The sequence below is a fragment of the Toxoplasma gondii genome, chromosome XII (assembly GCF_000006565.2).
Source record: "Toxoplasma gondii ME49 chromosome XII, whole genome shotgun sequence".
Lineage (NCBI taxonomy): Eukaryota > Apicomplexa > Conoidasida > Eucoccidiorida > Sarcocystidae > Toxoplasma > Toxoplasma gondii.
This window is the reverse complement of record NC_031480.1, coordinates 5,516,480-5,539,655: the sequence shown is the minus strand read 5'-3', so window position 1 is coordinate 5,539,655 and position 23,176 is coordinate 5,516,480. Positions and strand designations below refer to the sequence as shown.

Below are 23,176 nucleotides of genomic sequence, written 5' to 3'. Positions count from 1 at the left end.
AATCACTCATCCGTACTCTAATGCAACAGCTGTGGCCGTCATCTTGTGCAAGAACCTGGACTCCTCAGAGAGGAAGGCGTTTGCTTAAGGAAACGGAAGAGAATTCTTCCCGGTGATTGTCGCCACCTTAGCATAGTTGGTAGTGCATTTGATTCGTAATCAAAAGGTCGTGGGTTCGATTCCCACAGGTGGCTGTCTCCGTTTACGGCTTTTCTGATTTCTGCGAGGAAGAGCTGCCTTACGTGCATTCTCTAGCACGAAATTAGGGAGTTTTCACACCCAGAAAAACTCGTCTTTCGCCTGTTTCTGGGACGCGATGGTGTGTCTGTACTCTCGATCACGTATTTCAGCGACGAAGCGTGCGAGAAGAGGAGATTTCTGGTCACCCGTTTGGAGACGGAAACTGTCGCAGCAGAACGGCTTTCTGCACCCACAATCTCTTCCAGTCTTTCCACTGAATGCCGAGAAAAATACCGACAGTTTCCGCAGCCAGAGAGAGAGACCTTCGAGTTCCGTTTCACACACGACTTCCATCGTACGGCCGAAGGAGGCAGACGCGCGTAGTAACGCAGGGACATGATTTACAAAGAACTGAACAGACAGTTACAGAAAGCCGTCCGTTTGAAGTGCGTGAAAAAGAAATGCGTTCCGAACGCGAAATAGCCCAGGACAACTCGAAGTTCACCGTCGGGAAAAAGAGCTGACTGAAGAGCAGAGACACGGGTCTTCATTCCTACATCTTATGAACCATTGCGCTTGCCACCACGTTCTTCTGTGATCCCCAGGCGATTCTCTTACTTCGCTTGGTGTCTCTCATCAATCTTTTCCCACACACAAATATACATGTACATATATATATATATATATAATGGAATGTCTATTAATATTTGTATATATATATATATATATATATATATGTACACGTGGTGTAATTCGCCACCCCAGTGCGTATTATATTTGCTGAAGTGTTTACGTCACCACGGTATATACAGACATGCGAGCATGTACAATTGATTCACCGGTGTGGGTGTGTGCACTGTAGTGCACCTCCTCGCTTGACCAAGGACATGTCCTCGCTGCTCTTTTACATTTCCTCAAACGCTTTTGAAGACCGAGATCACTCAGTAACACGGGGGCTTCAATGGAGGATGTGGAATTTAAAGAACTCGGGGTTCTCGCTTTTTAGATTCACAAGAGAAAGTTTCATTGCATACAATATCGTGTTCGATCTAACGTTGAGAGTGTGACTCCCCCTGAGGAGACATTAGGTTTCAAGAGTGAAGTTTTCTCTTCCACCTTCAGCTACAGTAGAAAATGACACATCTGTGTGAAATATTGAATCAGTGTTTGGAAGAGCTCAGGAAAAAGAGAGACCTTTCTCCGAGGCACAGTTCTTTCCAGACTGTTACACTCTACACGATTCTTTGACTTGACTTTCCTGGATCCGGGTGTTGTCCCTCGGCCTGTTGTTGCCGCTCCCCCACACCTCTGACTTTCTTTCCTCCGTGTTCTCAGAGACAAGTTCTTTTTTGTCTGTGTCTTCTGCATGTGAGATCTTTCTGGCTGCCTCGTGGAGTGCGTTTAGGTGAGCAAGCAGCACAAAAGAAGAAAGAGCTACGTCAGGTCTGTGTTCCGGTCAAGGCACGACGACCTAGAGGAGTGACTTTTCAGCAACAGCAGAGGGTTGTGCGCGTTGAACGGCGAGCAGATGCAGAGGCATCCCGCGTTTTGTGCACCTTCCACTCATGAAACGTCCCATCGAGCTTCAGAGAGGAGAGACAAATGCTTACTCACACAGACAAGCTCTTCAAAAGAGAGGTCCCTCGCGTTTCCGCGCGCTGCATCCACCTCACTGAGACTGCACCCCACGAACGAAACGCTCTGCCACGAACGAAACGCTCTTCCACGAACTCACTTTGCAGACTCACTCTCGCCTTGTCACCCTGGACCTGGATCGACAGCCGACGCATGGCCTCTCATAACCCAGAGGAGGGAAAGACAGACGCATGCAGCAATGACGAGAGCGAGAATGAGTCTTTGTTTTCTTCCCTGTCGCTCGATCTGACCGAGGAGACCGGAGACCGCACCCGCGTCTCCCGTGGCCATTACGTGAACTTTCTCCTTCATTTTCCCCGCCACTGCCTTCTGCGTCCGCAACGCGTAGAGGGCACTCGACCCCGCCTGCAGGATCGACGAAAGCATCCGGCTGCTCTCTCGCAAGCTCCCTGCCTCTCTCGCGTAGAACACAGCTGCGGCGGCTTCGTCGTCTTTATCTTCGCCTCGATCCCCGTCGGAAAAGTCGCTGCGCGTTTCGGCGCTGGTTGCATGCAGCAGCGCCGCGCGGTCAAGGGCCAGAGCAATCGTCTCACAAGCCGACGCGCACTCGGCTTTCAGAGAGAGGAGAAGGTCGGAAAAATGCCGGAGTTGGGCGGGGGAACAGACCGGCGCGGAACTCGACCCGGAAGCAGAGGCAGAGGAGATTCGAAGCTGGTGGAGGAGACGGTTCGCCCGCTCGAGGGAGGAAAGGGTGTCACTTCGAAGCGTGTCGAAGGTCTCTCGCGTCTCCTCCAGAGACAAGGAGGAAGAAGTCCCGAATCCATGCGCGCGGACGCTGCAGCTCAACTCCGTCAAAGACCCCAGCTGCTGCTCCACTTGCGCGAGAAGCTGACGGAACGTAGCCCTCGTCGACAAGCCTGAAGACGACGCCGACGGACTGGGAAGGTGCAGCGGAGCTTGAGACAAGGGAAGCCGAGGAGGCGTAGCTTTTCTCAGGGAGGGACAAGAGGAAGGAAACGAACTTTCCGACGTGGGAGAGGCAACCGCAAGAACTGCGCCATTCGACTCCATCGGAGACGACAGAGGCAAACTGCGCCGGGACGGTACCTCTCGGCATGACACCAGACCGGGGTCCCGTGACGCGCCTTCTTCCCGCGCTGCCGGGAAGACAGGCCGCGAGGCCATTCTCGGGAAGAGAGGGGAGCTGGCTGGGGGAAGCAGAGATAAGATTGAGGACCGGAGAAAGGCTGAAATCAGGCCTGGAAGGAAGGCAAAAATCTACACGGAAGCCGCACGAGTGCCGCGTCAGCAACGGGTTTGCCTCCTGAGGGGAAACACCGGACGAACGGACCGGAAAAATTGACGGGACCGCATTTACATTAGGCCCCCCGCGTGAAAGGATTTGGGCCTTCTTCCGCGGCCAAGACGAAAATCTCAGAAGCGAAGCGTCCAAATTTGGTCCGCAGTACCACTGTTTTGCGCCACGCAGAGTGAGTAGCGCCAGCCTCTTTCGTACGACCGATCCAGATTCCAGGTGTACAGACAGCTCTGCATCGCGGAGGTGACCCGGACTGTTGAGCCTCACCGAGAGAAATGACCATGAGACAAGAACTCGTCAACGAACGGCGGGCTTTGTGTGGCGTTTGTGTAGTCTTAAAGCGAAAACTTTACAGTTCCAGAGTCCGCGAGCAAGCGCTTCCGTGTCTCTCCCATGAAAATTGACATATAGAGCCGCCCGACGCTGACAGTTGGAGTGGAACTGCAAATGACGGCGACACTAACGAGCCCGTGTCTGACGGATGCCAAGAGCAGCTGGAAAAATAAAAAAAGCTAGCTAAAGAGTGCCGTCTTAGAAACGCAATCAAGAACTACCGTCCCGTGGCCACCACAGCTGCTAACACACGACGGCGGAAAGACCCGGAAAGCAACCAAGGAAACATGCTCGAACCGTGCAAGGGCGAGAGTTGCAGCCGAACTTTCAAGTTGACAGGAAAGAGCAGGATCGATTTGACATACAAAGCAAGTGACGAATCTCCTGCAGCAACACACCGGGTAAGTTGGACGCCGGCCCTTCAGCGAACGAAAATTCCCTGCATGCGAAACCAATTCTGAGAACTAGGAGAGGTGGTCTGTGCAATGAGAGCTCTTCTAGCAAAAACATCAAATGGCATCCAATCCATATTAAAATATCGTTGGTGATTCCTTCTGGGTCCACACTGAATATATGTAACACTTTATGAGCGCAGTTTCCAGTGCGGCGACTTATTCAGTACCTGTTCCTTCTTTGTGGATACAACTGTACGTTTGCATACGAGGCAGACGATGCCACAAAATCTGGTTTGAGTTCGGCTACGATTGACGGAATACGCGTGAGGAGAATGTTTTACAAGGTGTCAGTTCTTGAAGTCGGACGCGAGAGGGTTTCTGAGGTTACGAACTGATAGCTTACCACAGTTCGCCAGTTCGCAGTAACATCGTTCCAGAAGGCAAAAGATTCAGTCTCTGCATGCTGAGAGGGTGGAATTCTGTTTTATGTTTGGGAAACGGAGTGTGCGCATGAACGGGAGACTTCATCCATTTCGTTTTAACCATGTTAATGACCTTTCGTATACGGTATAGTATGGACGTAATGTCCCTTCTGACCGTTCTAGCTAGCTCCGGCGGGAGTCAACAACAATGGAGGGACCGATACCTCTCGCATTCGGCAGCTCGGATTGGAAAGCGCAGTTTGCTCTTCATTTCCACGCAAGCTGAGATTTAAAAAAGACGGGTGGGCTAGCCCTTAGAGAGTACACTCCGGAAGAGATAGTGAGGCGTGGTGGTCGCGGCTCTGGCGTGTTCCTCAGAGTCCATCCACCATCCGGCTTCTTGGTGGAAGCTTGGTAAAATGAACTCCATTGTGTTGCTCAAGACTTCCAGGGGTTCTCTGTTGCGTTGAAGGAATCGATTTCTTCTTAGGATTTTCCTGTCACTCAAAGGCTACCTGAGCCGCAAAGCAGATCCGCACTTCGGGGTGTATTAGGTTGAGGGAACCTCGCTTCTGTGAGTTGGACTGGACAGTGTCGCTGAAAAGGGAATCTTTCTGTCTCGGTACGCGCCTGCGTTTGTGCTTTCCAACTGAAGTAACTCCCTGAGTGACGACCGCCCCCAAGTTACCACTGTAGGCTGGTCTACTGTCGCTAGAGAAGGTATCGCAAGTATTTCGCTGGCGCCCTCTTTCAAGGAACTCCTGATGAATTCCGTGACCAATACTTAGGCAGATGCGTCGTAGCATCTGCGTTCTGTTTACTTATCCAGCAAATGCGGGTTGCCAGTGGTCACGCAGACTGCTGGCCACTGGGCTTTCTGCCCACAGAGGGCATACATGTCGCTAACAAAAAGGCAGTTGTAGCCGAGAAGCGATCGGCTGAAGACAAAGAATTGATGAATGAGAAAAGCCAAGACAATGAAGAGGATCAAGCGAAATGAAAGGAAAAGAGTACGGGCACCGAGGATCGAACTCGGGATCTTCTGCGTGTTAGGCAGACGTCATAGCCACTAGACCATGCCCGCCTGATGAGCACTTGAGGTCAGAAATCGACCTCGTCTCAAGTTGATAGCACCTTTTTCAGTGCTACCAAACCGTGTTTTTCGTTATTTTATTTCGGAACTCCACTCTACCACTCAGCAGCTGACTGCAGTCATTGGTGTACTCAAGCTAGTGCACGCCCCCCCCCTACAAAAGGTCGCTGTCTGCCGTCAGTACTTTACCATTTCCTGTGTTCCATAATACCGAAGCTATCTATCAATGTCATCGCTGAATGGTGTTTTCTAGCGTAGGATGCTGTGCCAAAAGAGCTGCCATCGAGGACCGGTGGCCTGTAATTGGTTTCGTTATCAGTGCGGCCTGCGCGCAAAATCTTGTCGACTGAGAAGCCAGTGTACAGCTGTTGACGGCTCACGAGTTTGTATTCCCCAGACTGCTGCAGCTTCTTTCCTCCGCTAAAGACCCAGCCGCGTCGTGTGCGTCATACCATAAAAAACGGTGTAGTTTTCGGGAAGGCTGCGTTGTGTGTACATCCGGATGCTCCTGTGCATCTGGGAACTGCGCGAGGACTTTCAACCCTAGAAAGTGGTTTTTTCCAATTCGATCCGACAAAAAGGCGTCGTCGGGTTGTTTGCCTGTCTCTTCACACAGTGCAGCAGCTAGCGAAAACCAAATGACCTACAAATCAGTGGATACACGGTGACTTTGCCTCACAAGTGAAGAAAGGCTAGTGGTTACGAGACAGAGTCGGCCACGCGTTTGACACAAAACAGTTAAGACCTCTCAGACTGTAGCGCATGAGTTTCGAAGAAAAACCTGGTCTGCCCAGAAGACAAAAGATGAAAGAGAACTCACGGTCAGTGCGACGGACAGTCACAATTGGACAAAAAGCAAAAACAGCCCCTTGAGCTCTTCGTGTACGGGGGCAGCTCGGCTGTTCACATACACTCTGGTCGACGCCGCGGTAAACGATGCGACAGGGCTCGTCCCTTCTACACTAAAAAGGCCTGTTTCTTTTTCCTTCGACCGGAGGACGCCAGAGAGTAAGCGAAACTACATGTCCCTTTTTGCAGCGCTACATTTTCTTCCGTCGACTCTACAGCCAGTGTCGGTCTTGGGCGTTTGTTTCTACTACTACTACAGCATCCAAGCGCGCTTCGACCGGAATGCGGCCGCCCTTGGCTCTACAGCACCGCTCTCCACGAGGGGTTCATCTAAATGCGATTCCCCCGCGTCGTTTTCTCAACTTCATGGTTGCTTCCTTGCCCTCACGCCTGCTTGCACCTGTTGCCCCCTCTACTCCACGCATCTTTTCCGCCAAGGACCGCGTTGTTCCCACAACCACCTACGCGCCGCATGGATCGATTTCCCTGTCGCCTGTCTCATCCACACTTCCCCAGCGTTTTTTAGGCGCTTTCCTTCTTGACGGACTCCTCGCCGGCGTCGACGAAGGGGAGGAACTCCGCGCCTCCCATGTAGGGGACGAGGACGCGGGGGACTTTCACACCCAGAGGGGTTTGATAGTTTTCCAAGATGCAGCAGAGACATCGCTGCGTGGCGACAAGCGTGCCGTTGAGCATGTGGACGTGTGCTTTCTCGTTTCTGTCGGCGCCCTTTGCCGAGCTGCTTTTGTGCGCAAGACGAATGTCGAGCGCTCGCGCCTGGTAGTCCGTGCAGTTGGAGCAAGAGACGAGTTCTCTGAAGTCTCCGTAGCCGGGGAACCACGCCTCGAGGTCATACTTTTTCGCGGCCGCGTCGTTGAGAGCACCTGAGACGATTGAGACCACGCGGTAGGGGAGTTCCAGCGTCTGGTAGAACTCCTCGGCCATGCCGATCATGTCTTCATGCATCTTCCAGGACTCCTCAGGAGTCGTGATGCAAAACTGCTCGACTTTCTCGAACTGGTGAATCCGGAAAATGCCCCAGCAGTCCTTGCCGTGCGACCCCGCCTCCTTGCGGAAGCACGAGCTGTACCCAGCGTAGCGGATTGGCAGCTCTTTCTCTTCCAGCGTTTCGTTCATGTGCAGACTGCAGAGAGGCTGCTCGGAAGTCGCAATGAGGAACAAGTCGTCGCGGTCGGCGTCCTTCTCGTTCTTCTTCTCGCCGTTCTTCTCGGCGCCTTCCTTGCTGTCCGCAGAACCTCCTGTCTGGTTGTGCGGGATCCGGTAGAGCGTCTCCTCGAAGTCCTTCAGCTCCGCTGCACGTGCCATCACTTCCTTCCGCATGAAAAAGGGAGGCTGCACCGGAGTGTATCCCTTGCGGAGGAGGAACGCCAGGCCATACTGCGCGAGAGCGAGGTTCAACAGCATGCCTGCACCCTTCAGGAAGTACCCCCTGTGTCCCGCGGCTTCTACACCTTTTTTGAAGTCCACGCCGCCGAGACGAGCAAGAATCTGGTGGTGGTGCATGCGGCCGGGCGTCCCGTCGATCTTCAGGTTCCGGTCGAAGGTACCCCACGTCCTCACGACTTGGTTGTTCACTTCGTCGTTGGAAACAGGCACAGATTTGTGAACGATGTTGCCGATTTTGTGGAGCAGACTCTCGCGCTTTTCCTCCGCCTCCGTCGCCGCCGCCTCGATCGTCGGCAGGCGCTGCTTGAGCTCTGCGCTCTTCGCCAGCAGGTCTTGGCACGGATCTTTGGCGTCCTTCTTCTTCCGCTGACCGATTTCCTTGTTCACTGCGTTCAACTCCTTCTTCAGCTGCTCCAACTGAAACAAATTCTCTCGCCATTTCTTGTCCACCGCCACTGCCTGGTCAACCACCTCGCCGGAACGCCCGCGCCGAACTTCGCTGTCTCGCACCAGCGCGGGGTCGCCGCCCTTCTCCGCGCGCAAAAGGTTCACATCGATTGTCATCTTGTTTTGCCGAGTCGAAAGAAAACGCAGATGGCGACTCTGACAGCCGGTGGAAGCGAGGGCAGAGCCAAGGAGACGCGCCACCGCTGGGGAAAAAACGATACAAAGAGAGAGACAGGGTAGGCAGTGATCGAGAAGTGATCGCGAGGGGAAGCGTGCCTCTAGACGCCAGCTCGGAACTCTTTTCAAGGTCGACTGGAGTCGTCTGGCCAAACTAAAAGTGTGGACGTGGTAGGCAGGAGATGCGAAAGGCAAAAATCGGCAGAAGAGACAGGAGATACATGCAACTCCGATTCTGGGGGATGGGGACCTCAAATGTCGGTGGGCGCGCGCGCGCTCACACTGTGAAAACACCCAGCGGCCTCTGGAACTCAAACTGTCAGTGCTTCTGCCTTCTGTCCTTTCGCGGGCTGTCAAATGCAGTGTTTAGAAAATCGACTTTCGAATCGGCAGATGTTGTCTGTCTAAATCCCTTCTCGGACGGAAAACCTGCCCCGGTCGCGTCAGCCTCCGGGTATTGTTTGCCGCGCGTGTCTGCAGGCGCTGGAACTCTTTCTCACCAACACGGATGAGTTTTCGTGTATTTGCCGCGCGCACCGCTCTACGACTTGCGTGAAGACATACGCCTCGATTCCTGCCCTTCTACGTCTCGTCTTTGCCTGCATCTGCTCACCGAGAGTCGTTTTCCAGTTGATTTAGCTCTCGATATCAGAGGGGTTCGGAGTCGACGAAAGTTCGCGGGGCAAAGAGACAAAAAAAGGAGCGGGAACAGCGGTGCAACAGCCTCAAGATTCGAAGACTGCGTTAGCCCCCCTTTTCCCAAAGAGTGGGGGTAGAAGTCGGGGGGTTAACCCCTTGGAAAAAACAACATCGAGAGCCCCCACCCCGCACGTTCTGGAAACTTGGCGACAGAGACTTGGTGCCCCAGTCCGTTCGGATTCACTGCGAGGAAAAGGGGGGTTGTCGGTCGGTTGCCACGATTCGCCACTCGTTTTTTCCTGCTCTTTTCTCCCTCTGTTTCTTCCCTTTCTTTCGCCGTCTTTTGTCTCCATCACTGTCAAAATGAAGGTCTACAAGGACGTTTTCACTGGTGACGAGCTCTGCTCGGACTCCTACGCGGAGTTGCCCCCTATGGACGACCCCAGCCTCTCGGAAGGTGAGTTCTGGACGGCAACAAGGACGCAAATCGACGATTGCGACTGCGATCTCGACCCCCTGAAATGTATTCGGCAATCTCCATGACTTTCAGTGCTGTGCAAAACGATTCTTCGGCAAAACTGCGCCGGATCTACGCGTTCCAACTGTCACATCGGTGGGGTAGTGCGGACTGCGCTGGCAATGCACCGACGTCTCGTCTTCCCTTCCACCCACGAATGTCTTTGAAAAGCTTCCAAAAGAGGCGGCATGGACTGTCAGCTTGTATTTTCCTGGAAAGAGTACTTATCAGCTACCAAGAGGCAGAGGAAAACGGCGCATCGAGCCTCACTTCCTCTCAGAACGATGCCTCTGCCGCGTCGAACCGCGCTTCCGTGATCAGCAGTTCTCAATCGTGCTTCTCCCCTCACTCTCAGTTGCGGTTTTTCTTTCTATGCGTCTCCGTGAGGGTACTTTGGTGGACTGAGTTTTTTTCGCCCGTGAAGTCGCCATCTAAAAGGTTCAGATCCGCAAACGAATGTTGTACCTCAATGTCCCACTGGGTGCGAGACAGGGGACTCTCGTATTGTTGTGCATAGCGATTATTTCAAGATTGTACATTTTTGGGGAAAGAGGGTGGTGGGCGTTTCTCTAGAAATCCCAAAAAGAAGGAATAAATAGAGATTTGCCATCGACACGATATTTTGCTGGAGGTTGTGGTCTCCGCCGCTCTGAGCGTGTCGATTCTGTGCCGTGTTTAGTTTACAGCGGACGAGCTTCTTGGTCGCGAGAAAAGGGTGTAAGGCTCGTTGAGGTTAGTCGAGCAAAGTGTTTTTTCTCTATCCGCTGCGTTGTTTCAGTTGCGTTCGAGGTTGCAACCAAGCGTATCGTCAAGGGTGCTGAGGACTACGGCATTGCTGACAATAGGTGAGGAGGCTCTCTTGAGCATATTTCACCGAAAAAAAACCAGATCGTTTCTGTGTGCATTTCAGCACGAAACTTCGAATGTGCGTTGACGGAATCTGTTCTTCAGCGCCGGCAAATACTCGGCAGACACGCTCTCCTTTCTCAGGTCGACAGGACAAACGGGGACCGTCGTTGCAGGACCTAGACTTTTTCCGAAAGTCCGTTCACTTAACTTTTTTGCAGGATGGACGTGGAGTCTGTGTGGCTTGTTGATCTGAAGGAGAAAAATCGACACTCCCGCCATTAAAATAAAGAAGGTCCCGACCTACCGTCCGCTGTTGGCTGGACCCCATTCTGTTCGTAGTCTTGAGAACCCTCCTGTATCCCAGCCGTCGTTTCGTTCGTCTGAGGGTCCTAGGCGCATGCAATTTGTCGCCGCATTTCGTTCTCTGTTTTGACCTGTTTTTTTTTGCTGTTGAGGTTGCCTTTTCCTTCAGCGAGGAAGACGGTGGCGGCGTGGACAGCACGTCCGAGACCGTGGTGGATGTGGTCGACGCTTTCCGTCTGCAGGAAACTCCGTTTTCCAAGAAGGAGTTCGGCACCTACATCAAAGGTTACATGCAGCGTGTGAAGGGTCATCTGGAGAAGAACCATCCGGACCGCGTGGACAAGTTCATGAGCGGCGCCCAGGCTCTCGTGAAGAAGATTCTAGGCCAGTTCGACGACTTCCAGTTTTTCCTCGGTGAAAGCGCAGACTGCGAAGCCGGCGTTGTCTTCGCTTACTACAAGGACGGCGAGGAGGCGCCCCGCCTCATCTACATTCGCGACGGTCTGAAGGAAGAGAAATACTAAACCGACGCTCGGACCTGTACAACAACTGCTGAATAGGGCAGTCACCTCGGATATATGCGCTCGCGGCGTGACGTGTGTGCACTCGTGGAGGCTGCAAAAAAGGGATCGGCGAGGAAAGGAGACGCGTGGGTGGAGAAAAAAATGCATTTTTCCACCCTGCGGCTCCCAGGAGGGAATGCGTTGTCTCAGAGTTTCACAGCAGGTGGGCAATCGGTCTCTAGGAAGAGAGATGCACGAGAACTCTCGAGGTTGTGTGGTGTTTCGTATCCCAGACAAGAGAAACACGTCAGAGCACGCGAGTTTGCGCTGAGAACCTGACGGGAAGAACGATGGCGAAGGCAGATTTTTAAAATGCCACATGTTTGTAGTTTTTCGGGGTTCCACGTTGAGAGACAAAAACTGTGAATTGCTGCACCTCTGCCCTCGTTTCGTTGTGAACAGTCTCGACCCAGGATGAAGTCACTTTGTTTTGTAGTCTCACGTGTGTCTTCTGACCACGGCGGACGCAGCCTCCCAGACCCAACGCAAAGCACTCCTCGGTTAACGAAATGCTGTCGCCACAGACAGAAGCGAACGCGATGCAGACTTTTGAATCTTGCAAGTCTGCTTTGTAAGACGCACGAGAGGCTGCACTAGTCGTGGTAGTTCTGGAACGGCGACGCAGCTGCGGATGCTCCTCTTCTGGCTATATGCGAATAGACTGCACTTGTCGAGAAGCACAGGTTCCTGCTGGCGGCAAACACCAAACACGCTTCGCGCATACGATTTGAAACGGATCTTCCACTGATGTCGCTTCTCTCCATGAGCGCTACCGACCACACGCGTTCTTTCTCGTCACCAAAGACCAAGAACAAACAGGCAACAAGCAAAGCGGATCTGAAAGCTGCGTCGTAATCTCGCGAATCACTTCAGCGCTGCACTTTCACCTCGTTTCCCGAGTTCTGTTTGAGGGCTATTTTAACTGACAGCAGGACGTTACCATTCTCTGCCTTTTCAAGAGCCCCGTACTCGGCGTTCGAATGAAATCGCCCGCGTGTATAAATGCGACAGGATTTCGACATTCCTCCTTTCGGTTGCTTTTCTGTCTCTTCACAGGCACAACCACCTGCGCCGCTCTCTCGGGCAGAACCAGCCCTGTCCGTGGTGTCTCAGTGCAGATGGTGTCTTTATGTTGCTTCCAAGAAGCTCCCGTCACGCCTTCTTGGAGCTTCCGTCGCCTCTTTGGCAGTGAAATGTGCACTGTACGGTTCAGGCAGACGCGCCAGTGATCTGTACGAGAGACCGTTCTTTCTTCCTTTCTCTGCAGACTGCACCGTGCATTTTGCGCGCTGTAGACAATATATTAAGAAGCAGATCCAATGTTTTTTCGGAGAGCGCGTTTCTCCCAGTTTTTCTGAGCGGTCAACATACCTGCACAGCCTGCGTCTTAAATTTTCCATGCGTGCGTATTCGTCACATTTAAAGCACTTTAAAACACACCATGCAACGTCACTCACATGCACACCGTGTGTGTCGCACACACTCTGTCCAGAACGCAGACACAAAATACCGGTTTCTCGAATCTACTGTGTTAGTCAGAAACTTCCTGGAATTTGATGGCCACCTGCATGCAGTCGCCGCGTCAGACATACCAACGCACTCCTGTACATGTTTGGTGTAACTTGTGTCTGTGCCGAATCCGTCGATCTATACCGCAGAGGTTACTTTTTCAATTTTTCTCCTGTTTTTGTTAAGAGAGCCTCTCAAAGGTAGGTTGTCAAAACCCCAAGAAAGGATGGGATCGACCGGCGATTTCCATCTTGAACGTGTATGTTTAACGGATCCAAACGCCAAAGCAGTGACCGACTTATCACCCCACAAGCACTGAGCTCGTTGTTGACAGACTCTCAACGCCCACGCACCTGGCGAAGTACCTGCAAACACAACTGCCTTCTCTTTTAAAGTCCTATAAAGACCAAAGACCACCCTAGATGAGGCTCGGCTCACAGTCGGAACACTTCCGGTGCCGAAGACAACCTCAGGCAGCAACGCATTCGCCTTTTTAGCTACTACGGAGTCCACCCACCCCTAGCTGAGGGCCGGCTTATATTCGGAACAATTTGGGTGCCGAGAAGAACCTCAGGCAGGTACGTTTGAGCGCGAAACGCGCGAGACTGGAACTGCGGCAAAGTTGCCTCAGGCTGGTTGGTGTGAACGTATCCACGACCGTACCCAAGCTGAGACATGAGCTTTGTGGGAGCATTTCGAATATGGAGAGGAACAGGCGCATCGGGATATTCCAGGACGAGGCTCTTGGCCTTGCTGTAAGCTAAAAAAGGAAAACCAAGACAGGCTAAACACACACCTGCAAAGGCCTCGGTGGATCTCACCAACCAGACGTTGCCATACACACATTTAGAGAGATATATAGATATACATGCAAAAAAATGGATGTGTAAATATGTCTGTAAGTGATTGCTACACGACTATTCATGTCCACATGTTTTCGTACCTGCGTGTACACACACCAGACAACGAATCTATAGTTTTGCGTAGACTGGCCCCACGTCGACAAGACATCATCTACATATATGTATATATATATATGTATATGTATATATATGAACATATTCTTGTTTACATACATACACACATATACATCTATATCTACACACCTACATATATATATATATATATATATAAATGTGGATGTGCATAGGAGTGTCTAGACATCTGTGGCGTTCCTGTTCTCACCGAGGTCCACGGCATTGGACTTGGGGCATTTGCATAAATAGATGACGGCCATAGTCAGAGCGGTTGAACATTCAGGCATGCCTGTGAAGTGTGAGGCCTGATAGGCGGCGACACAGAGTGACAGAGCTGCAGGGTCTGCGAGTCCGATATCCTGAGAAAACAGCGAGAGCGACGTCGGAAGGAACGCGCACCTAGACGAGAGGTTTCAGCTGCAGACAAAGGAGGTTCGCGACAAAGATGAACACCGCAAAACAGTCGAAAGCAAAACAAGAAAAGACGCCGCTCCCTCACCTCAGATGCCATGCGAACAATACGGCGAGCGATCTTGAGGGGATCTTCGCCGGCTTCTAGCATGCGCGTCAGGTAATACACCGCAGCATGCTCGTCACTTCCTGTAAAAGAAACAAAGAGCAGTTCCTGGAGCAGGTTCGCCACTCGTTTGAAGACACAAACAACGCAACATCGCAACTTCGTTAACACGGGCTGCCACTGCTGTATAGATATAAGCTGAAGTATATGGAGTTTTCCGTGTAGGCATATCTGTATCTGTATCAGCGTATATATATCATAGACACGCACACATATATATATATATATATGTATATATACATATGTTTGAAAATATGCATGTCTTTATATATTTACGTGCACATACGCAGAAATGTTGTGCAGGTTGCTGACGTCGAGATTTGCCAGTGTTTATCGTTTATCTGGAGGAGAGAAATGTAGCTGCATGAGTCTCCCTCACAGCGATGCCTGAGTGAAAACGCTCACGTGCATTCTCACACAGTCCTTCAATCTTCAAATGGCCATATCCTTGTTCCCAGACTCAACTGAATCTCTCGGCATCTCTACCTTCTTTCCACGACCACGTAACTCTGTCTCTTTCACACAGACAGGCCTAGATATATATATATACAAATATATATATATATATATATATATGTATACGTGTACCTATCAGTCGATCTATGCATATGTGTATACACATGTAGTTTTATCTAGTACGATCGATCTGTCAATATCCATGAACCTCTCTCTCTACATATACGTATATATATATATATATATATATATATATATGCCGGCACGGATTTGTAGATATCTCTTTATCGTTCCATCGAGGTTTATCAATCAATCTGCGTATCTATCGATCTGCATGTCTATCCATCTACATCTATCCATGTGGATCTCTCCGTCTAAATGCATCAGCGGGTGTCTCGCTCTTTATAGGGATGTGAAGAAATTTGTGAGGTAGTACGCCGTGGTGGCTGTTGGTGCATGCATCTGCGGCGCCTCCGCCGAGTGTCATGTCCCTAGACTATTTGAAATGGAGTCTGAACTTTGTAGTACTTCATCACGTTTATGACCGAAAAAATGATGGTTTCCCCCCTGGACAAGTTATTTCTGAATACAGTGGATATGCTGATCGGATCACCATTCTCTCTGTGAAAATAGGGATAAACTTTCAGACTCTTTCCACTCCCCTCCAGGGGCTGGGCTGTCTTGGCACTTTAATAAGAAGATGAAGGACGTAAAGCGTCCTAGATCACTGAATGCTGTCCGACCTTTTCGAAGCGAATTTCAAGACTTTACCTGCCAGCAAGAGACATGGAACGTGGAACTGCGGAAGAAGAAAATGTTGAGACAGAGAAGCGAGAAGAAAACTCACCACGAACACTCTTATGGAGCGCGGAAATCAAATCGTAGTAGCTGTCCCGATTCTTGTCATAGAGAAGATGCGATTTCGTTGCTGCGAACGTTCACGAGAAAGAAGAGAAAGAGGGCGACTACATTTTTAAAAAGGTCCTCGCGTAGCATCGTCTTATGCCCTTCGCATTTCTCTCACGTCGCTGGAAAGGCGCTCCTTCCCCGAAGCGTTTCTCCCCTCTCACCTGCTTTTCCTCTTTCTCTGTGCCTTCATCTGTTTTTCTACCGCCGCCCTCGTCTTTTTGTCGTCACCTCTTCGCCTCGCTTGGCCTCTCACCTGTGCTCTCCAGAGAAGCAACGTCGACGACGAGGCCTTCGCTGCCAGCAGAGACGCCGTCCTTTCCAGAACAAGCCATGGAAGAACTCGAAGAAGCCATGGAGGAAGTGGAGGACGCGGACGTCGAGGAGGCAGAAGGGCAGGAAGGAGAACTCGAGCAAGGAGAGGAGGAAGAGGAAGGAGAGAAAGAAGAAGTGACGAGAGGGTCAGCGAGGCTTGTTGAAGACTCTGCGTCGTTCGTAGCTTTGTTTTCGTTCGCTGTCCGTTCGTGATGAATCGCATTCTCCAGCCTAGTGTCGCCACACACATATCCAGGAAAACGACGACTGGAAAATGGAAAACGGTTCACATAGTCACTCTCTCAGATAATCTTCCAAGATCCAAGAACACAGACACCCATGTAACCATAGAAACCCACACAAGTGCCTGCAGCCATGCCCACAGACAAGTCGGTGTATATGCATGTATATATATATTTATTTATTTATTCAAATCGATGAATGTGGTGAATGAAGCTGTGAACGTTCACGAGCACCGGCATACATTTCTGTTCTCCTCTTACATGTTGAGTGCGCGTCTGGCATCGCCGTCGGCGAGTCCTGGAAGAGCAACAATTTCGGAGACCGGAAGAAGTAAAAATAAAACTGCAATACCACCGACTGCACGAGAGAGATCAGCGCGAGAAACAGGCAAGGAACGCAAAACCCTCGAACCTTTGCATGTCGCCACCCCACTTTCCCCGTCCCCTTTCTTCCATTTTCGACGACTCCGCTTTCCCAGTTTTCTCACTGCATATCACGCGGACGGCTGCCTCGGTGATCGTCACGCTGCAAAGAAAAAAAGAAAAATGCCACAGTATATCGACGACGCAAGATGCTCTACATACTGGAAATCCAGACTCAGACTCTACCTCAACGCCTCGAAAACGCACACAGAGTTTTAGATACATATAAATCAATATAATATATATATATGTATATATATATATATATGCCTACACGCAGACACCGCGTAGGACGCATTCAAACACATACACACAGAGGTCGACAGACGCGAATTACTGCCTCATTTGAATTAATGAATACGCTCTGGGAAACGTTCAGATTAATTTAAATATTGAATAGATGGCCTCACAACGCCTAATGTTCCAAAACCAAATATATAACTACCTCTAGGCGATCATGCAGGTCATGTGCAAATATATATATATATATATGTATATATATATATATATATATATGTATACATATACATTTTTATATCCGTACCCGCCCAGTATATTCTCCATACGCATCTCCCAATCTAACAAAAACATGTAAAAAAGGAATCGATATGTTTGAATTTTCTGCGTTTAACATTTGGAGGAAAGGTGCTGCTTTCCGCCTGCATGCACGCTAGGCGCACGGGTCACTCGAACTCTCTAGAGTCTTCGACGGAGAACGCGTTTTACTTTTCTTCTTTCGCAGCGCGCTGCAGAATAGTCGTGAGGTCCTCTTCAGTGAGAGGCTCCAGTTTACACACACGACATCTCGAAAGAAGCGCCCTATTGACTTCGAACGACCTGACAAAAAAGCAAAAGAGGATTCACCGAGCTGCCCATGCAGAGCGAGTTGAAGGACAGAAAATCAACTCAACGTCTCGGTCGGGTGTACATACAGCAGAGACACACTGCAAGTTGCTGAGTCGAAGACGTGGGCTCGTCTGGCGACAAAGACGCCGAAAACTGCATGTTTGCATGTTTGCGAAAAGCGCGTTTTAACGAAACATTGCGAGAGGCCTCCAGGCGTGGAACGGAGAAAAGAAAGAGGTAGAAGACTGGCAGGTGAAAGAACGACGCACTGCAGTGTCGCCTCCACATTCGAAAAAAAATGGAGGATCACAAGACACTTAAGCGCGTCTTGCGACTGCGACGAAGACTGGCGCGAGAGGTTGTATCTCCACCTGACTGTCTTTCTCGCTTCTGCGTTTCCTCCTTCTCGAGAAGAGACAAGATCTGTCCAAGTTTAAGCTCAGCGCGGACGAGACATGCTCGAGGAAACCGTACGAACAACGACTCCCGCTCAGAAGAAATTTCTTCTCCAACCGAGGCTCCGCAGAACTCACGGATTTTCAGTCGTCGCTCCGATTAAAGTGATCGTGCCAGTCTCGACGTGAGGCAGTAGGGCATCTTGTTGCGCCTTTGAAAAACGGGAGAAACGAGGAAAGCTTGCGCCTCAGTCGGAGCTTCGAATCCAGGTCGTTCTCACCGAACATAAGCATGCGCCAACACCCGTACGCTTTACAAATACATCTACATATATACATATATGTACATATATATATATATGTATGGATATGTACACGACTCAGTATCCATACAGCTGCACAGACATAAACATATATATATATATATATACAGAAGCGCAGCTTGGCAAGAGAAGAGAAGTGCCGGGTCCTTTGTTTCTTTCGTTTGGTTTTTCTTTTGTCTTCTTCAGACTTGTTCACGATGCTTTCTTCCGTCACGCCTTTCCATCGGATTTGCGCTGTGTCGCCGCATGTCTCGGCGCGGCCCACCTTGTTGAATCGATGGATCTCGTCGAGAAAGAGAACCGTTTTCTGCTTAGTCGTCGCCCGGAGCGTGAGCGCCTCTTGAACGACCTGAGAAGAAAAAAACGGAAGGACTGATGAAGAGAGAGAAGAGAGAGAAGAGAGACCGGGAACAAAACGGCGTCCCTGACAGAGGGAGAGAGATGGAAAGACAAGAGGCTGTGCAGAGCAAAAACGGAGACAGAGACACAGTCTCCTCTTGTCGCGCCCTATAGCTTTCGTGACATACACAAGCACCGTCTGTTCCGAACGAAAGACAGAGAGGAGGCAAAATACTAAAAACAGCATGGAAGAGAGCACGGTCAACAGTTGTTTCTACGCGCTGGCCTGAGCACACACCCGCCACTCCGCTCAAGAACTACGCGATGTTCTGCACTCCGCTGCTGCTCGATCTCTTCCCTCGCCACCGCACCTCGCTCTTCTTCTTTCTTCTTTCTCTTCTTCTCTCTTCGTCGCTCTCGCGGCTTCCTACCTTCCGCACATCGTTCACTCCGCAAGTCACAGCAGACATTTTCTTGAAGACGGGAGGAGGCAGAGAAAGAGCAGAATTCTTTTTTCCGACGCTCCGGCCGGCGAGAAGCGCAATGGTCGTCTTGCCGCACCCTGGCGGACCCCAGAGAATCAGCGAAGGCAAGTGACCAGCCTAAAGAAAAAAAGTGCATGCGGCCACAGGTGTGACAGCGCCCGGCAAGGTCCAGTTCCGCGTCCAGCGTTCTCTCGCGAAAGACGTAACTCTTTGAGTCTTGACTCGAGGCCTTTGACCTTCTCGCCCTCCACTTTGACTTCGCGTCCGCGAAACAAACAACTCACGAGCCCAGAAAGCGACAGAAAACTCCGTTCAGAAGTAGGCCAACGAGAAATCTTCGCACGCAGCTGCGCAGCTTGTCGCGCTGTTAGACAGGATGAGGCGGGGAGCATCTGCCTCTGGCGGCCGACCTCCAGTCGCGCAGTTCATCGCGCCGCACATCAGAAAACTGTGGAGAGCGCGGGGACACAAACCCCGCGAAGAAACGCAGAAACCGGGGAGAAAGAAGAGAGACGAGAACGCGAAAGGAAGCAAAGAAGAAGACGAACTCGTGCGGGAGAAAGAAGAGAGAGACAGAGAAACGAGACGAAGACGAGAAAACTGCCGAAAAAGGAAGAAAAGTGAACAAACACACAGCTAAGACAGCAGAAGCGAAACGCGAATCGACGGAGGAAGGTACAGCAGCCTCACTTCTGCTCCGCTCTCCTCGCACATGCAGCTTACCTCAAGCAGCTCTCGGATCGATCCCCGACCTCCCTGGATGCATCCCCTTTGTCCAACATATTCCTCCAGTGACTGCAAAGACACCAGAAAAGACAGACATCCGCGGGGAAACTCGATGGAGAACGCAAAAGACTCATCTCTCGCATGCAGTGTGTCTCGTTTTGTCTCTCGGGTTCTGCGCTCGTGACTCACTGCAGGTCGTAGGCGCTCGGCCAGAGGCACAGACACCGCGTCTCGGCGGCCAGGATCTCCACGCCTGTCTGCCGGAAGCGAACTGTCTCTTGCGTTCTTGTCGAATCTGCGAATGTCGCTCTGAACAGCGAGAAGCGGGTGCTCGCCGTCTCGCTGTTTCTGCGCCGCCGCGACCGCCTGGGACTCCAGCGAAGCGAAGGGCATCAGCTGCGCCGCTGCAGGCCCTCGCGGCGCTGCAGATGCTGCACCCGTCGACGCGCGGTGCCGGCCGTCTGCGTTGGCGAGAAACATCTTCTTCTTTGGAAGGAAAAACGGTCGACCGTCACCCTCCTCCCGCGAGTCTCCGTCTCGTGGTCTGGCCTTCTTCGCCAGTGCGTTTGCGGCAAAGGACAGCGCAGCAGCGGAAGAGGAGGGTGAGTGAGAAAGCGAGGCGAGAGGCCTGGATTTCATAGCCTTTGTCCTGTTTGCGTTCTGCAACAGAGTTGTCACAAAGGAAGCTTGTCGTCCTGTCTCTCTTTTCACGGATACTTCGGGGAAAGGAGACTGCTCGGACTTGAGTCGCGCCTCCCCGCCTCGCGGACAGTCAGGCTTCACTTCAGTGCGTGTGTCTCGACTTGCCGTTTCTTTTTTGCCTCCCAAGACCTTCGAGTTTCTCTCTCCGCGCAGAGGCGAAGAAGCGTCCAGCGATTGCCGCTCTCCTGTCGCTTCCGCATGCGTTGCGTCTTCTCCTTGACTGTGGGCATGCTGGTCTTTTTTCTCTCCTCTTTTCTTCTCCAGAAAGGCAGCAACGTCGCGAAGGACCTGCGCCCACACGCTTCGCGCATGCGCAGGCGAAGGCAGAACTCCTGGCGACAGATACAGCCAGGGAGGGTACAGAAACCGCATTTCATCGCTGCATGCACCTGGGGACGCGGGCACAGCCTCCGAAACGGGAGAGGCAGGAGGCGCTGAAGAGACGGATGGCGAAACGCCTCCCAAAGCGGTCGCAGACGAAGAAGAAAGACGGCCGAAGCTGCTGTTCGCGCTCTCGAGCGAGCGGTACACCTGCGCATGTCGCACGACTTGTCGCCAGAGAGCGTTCACGGTCTCCCGCGAGCGACGCTCCGGAGAAACGGAAAACCACGACGGCATCCCGCGAATGCGAACTCCAGAACTGGGGACTTCCAGAACGAGAGAAGAACTGCAAACCGGCGGTGACTGAGAGAAGGAAGAAGCGCGAGAACAGACAGAAGAAGAGAGAGAAGAAGAGAGAGAAGAAGAGACAGAAGAAGAGTCAGAAGAGGAGAGAGAAGAAGAGAGAGAAGAAGAGACAGAAGAAGAGTCAGAAGAGGAGAGAGAAGAAGAGAGAGAAGAAGAGACAGAAGAAGAGAGAGAAGAAGAGGAAGATAAGGGTATTTTGGCTGGAGAGAGCAGCCAGGGTGGATGTTGAGAGAGACGGACTTCGTAGGTGGCCAGTTTGCGATGTTCCTCTGTGGGGTGAGACACAGGCTCGAAGGACTGTTCTCGAGCGTTCCAGACGAAGAGAAGACGCGGCATGGTGCATGCATCCTCCTCTGCGATCCACTCGATTTGTTGGTCGAGTGGAAGGAGGAGCTCGTCCTCTTCCACCTCGTCGGCGCTCTCATGTTCTGCGTCGTCCTGCCGCTCGGGCCGCGAAGGATCGACGCAGACTGGCCTCTGCGTTTCTCCGCTGCATCTCCTCTGCATGCGTCGATCGCCTGGCACTGACGCCTCTCCCTCCCCGAGCAGGGCGCCGTGATCTGCAGGCTCTTCGTCGTCGGAGTCGATCACGATCGTCTCTCGCGTTCGTTGCTCTTCGCTCGAAGTCTCCTCCATATTTTCTCTCTGCGCGCTCTTCTCCTTCTCGACGAGCTCCGTGGTGTGACTGCGCGTTTCAGAAGCCGACAGCTGGAGGAAGCGCACTGTCTGCGTCTCCGCCGGAGAAGCTTGGCGAAGGAATTCGCCAGGGACGGTCTCCACAGGGGAGAGTTGTTTTCAATTGAGTCTCTCGCGGCGCTCTCGGCAGGGAGCAAGCAGCTCCCAAAAATTGGAGAGTTCTTGGGGTGTACGGACACTAGTAGTTCACCCACCCAGCTGCGCTGTTTCAGCTTCCGATGTCTGTTGTTGAAGAGGAGGAAGACGCGCGCCGCCTCTCCAGTTCCTCCGTCGCACTCAGACCTGGAGAGTCAAGCCGCAGTCCGGAGTTTTTCAGAACAAGAGAGCATCCACTCGTGACTCTCAAGCCGCACAACACCCAGCAGAATCTCAGAGAGACCCAAAGCTGCTGCTTCCCTGGCCATCCGTCGCCGCCGACGACACAACGAAGCGAGCAAAGCGAAGGCAAAAACCTCCTGAGACAACAAGAAACTCAACACAGGGATGCGCGAGAAGCTCCCGACCGACCGCGACTCCCCCCGCCGTCAGGAGTCTGTACCTTGCATGCAGGCTGTCGCGCCGGCGGCTTGTCGCTGGCAGGCCAACCGTACACAGCCGTACACAGGCGGAACGACGAGATCTATGTAGCAAAGCGAGGCAGGAGACCACAGTAAATCTTGAACAGCTGCATGTTAGGACAACATGCGCTCCCGTACGTCTGTACGTGAGAGGGCGTACACACAGTGACAGAGATGGAATCAGCTCCTGCGATGCGCATGCAGTTATAGAGAGCCAAGTCTTTCTCTCGCTCTCTGTCTCTCTGGTGCGACGGCAGAGGAGACGGACTGTGCAAGGAGACGGTTTCAGTGTTGCGTAAATCGGCGGCGAGTTTGACCGCCAACATGCGAATTCGGTTCTTTGTCTGCTGAGAGTCGACACAGGTGAAGACGAGGAAGGTGCAGAGAATCCGTTTTTCCAGCGAAAAGGACAAGTGGATCTGAGGAGTTGCGAAAACCAGCGCGCGCTTGCTGCCTGCGATACACACAGCCAGAAGCCAGACTCTCTTGAAACTTTTTTTCTCGGACGACTGGCCTGCGCAGAAGCCGGGGACCTTGGCGGCCGACTTTCTCTTGTGCTTGTTCGGGAGGCGAGAAAAGGAAACCGCGACAAAAAAACGGGGAAAAAACGGTTCCAGCGGTGAATCGCGTCGGCGTCGCCGCGTTCTGTCGCTAGCAAGACCACTGCATGCGAGGAGAAATGCTTTCCTGAAGCCGATCGCCGAAAGCAGCGGCAGGAAAGCAAAAAGTCTGCAATCTGCAGCTGGCCCTGGACAGTTTCAGGCGAAAGGGGAAAGACCGTTCTCCGCAACTGTCACATTCGAGGAGAGAAACTGCTCGAGAAAACGAGGCAGGACGCCTTCCTTGTCTGCTCAGACACGATTTCCTTTCACCGTTGCATGCGCCGAAAAGAACAGTCAAAACGCGGCATTCCAAGCTGGGGGGCAC

General features: G+C 52.0%; 4 protein-coding genes and 2 non-coding genes across 6 annotated transcripts; 2 read left to right on the top strand and 4 right to left on the bottom strand.

The window, feature by feature from the left end:
• The first annotated feature begins 121 nt into the window (after positions 1-121).
• Positions 122-194, top strand: TGME49_251720. Its single transcript has one exon. It is a non-coding gene; the product is annotated as a tRNA-Thr (tRNA).
• Positions 195-1,570: 1,376 nt separating this feature from the next.
• TGME49_251710 (hypothetical protein) lies at positions 1,571-3,801 on the bottom strand. Its single transcript, XM_002367370.2, has one exon. The coding sequence runs from the start codon at positions 2,959-2,961 to the stop codon at positions 1,939-1,941; it is 1,023 nt and encodes a 340-aa protein (XP_002367411.1). The 5' UTR covers positions 2,962-3,801; the 3' UTR covers positions 1,571-1,938.
• Positions 3,802-5,255: 1,454 nt separating this feature from the next.
• On the bottom strand, positions 5,256-5,328 carry TGME49_251700. The gene has a single exon. It is a non-coding gene; the product is annotated as a tRNA-Val (tRNA).
• Positions 5,329-5,865: 537 nt separating this feature from the next.
• On the bottom strand, positions 5,866-8,670 carry TGME49_251690 (seryl-tRNA synthetase, cytoplasmic, putative). The gene has a single exon (XM_002367368.2). The coding sequence runs from the start codon at positions 8,155-8,157 to the stop codon at positions 6,709-6,711; it is 1,449 nt and encodes a 482-aa protein (XP_002367409.1). The 5' UTR covers positions 8,158-8,670; the 3' UTR covers positions 5,866-6,708.
• TGME49_251680 (histamine-releasing factor, putative) lies at positions 7,759-11,705 on the top strand. The gene is made up of 3 exons (XM_002367369.2): positions 7,759-9,313; positions 10,152-10,218; positions 10,695-11,705. Exons 1-3 carry the CDS (start codon positions 9,220-9,222, stop codon positions 11,047-11,049), a joined length of 516 nt encoding a protein of 171 aa, XP_002367410.1. The 5' UTR covers positions 7,759-9,219; the 3' UTR covers positions 11,050-11,705.
• A 743-nt stretch (positions 11,706-12,448) lies between these two features.
• Positions 12,449-22,848, bottom strand: TGME49_251670 (werner helicase interacting protein 1, putative). Its single transcript, XM_002367367.2, has 13 exons — positions 19,797-22,848; positions 19,605-19,676; positions 18,828-18,998; positions 18,323-18,406; positions 17,873-17,946; positions 17,220-17,330; positions 16,559-16,596; positions 16,332-16,368; positions 15,770-16,059; positions 15,455-15,535; positions 14,074-14,174; positions 13,783-13,933; positions 12,449-13,357 (listed from the first exon to the last, which is right to left on the bottom strand). Exons 1-13 carry the CDS (start codon positions 21,630-21,632, stop codon positions 13,098-13,100), a joined length of 3,306 nt encoding a protein of 1,101 aa, XP_002367408.1. The 5' UTR covers positions 21,633-22,848; the 3' UTR covers positions 12,449-13,097.
• Positions 22,849-23,176: the final 328 nt, after the last annotated feature.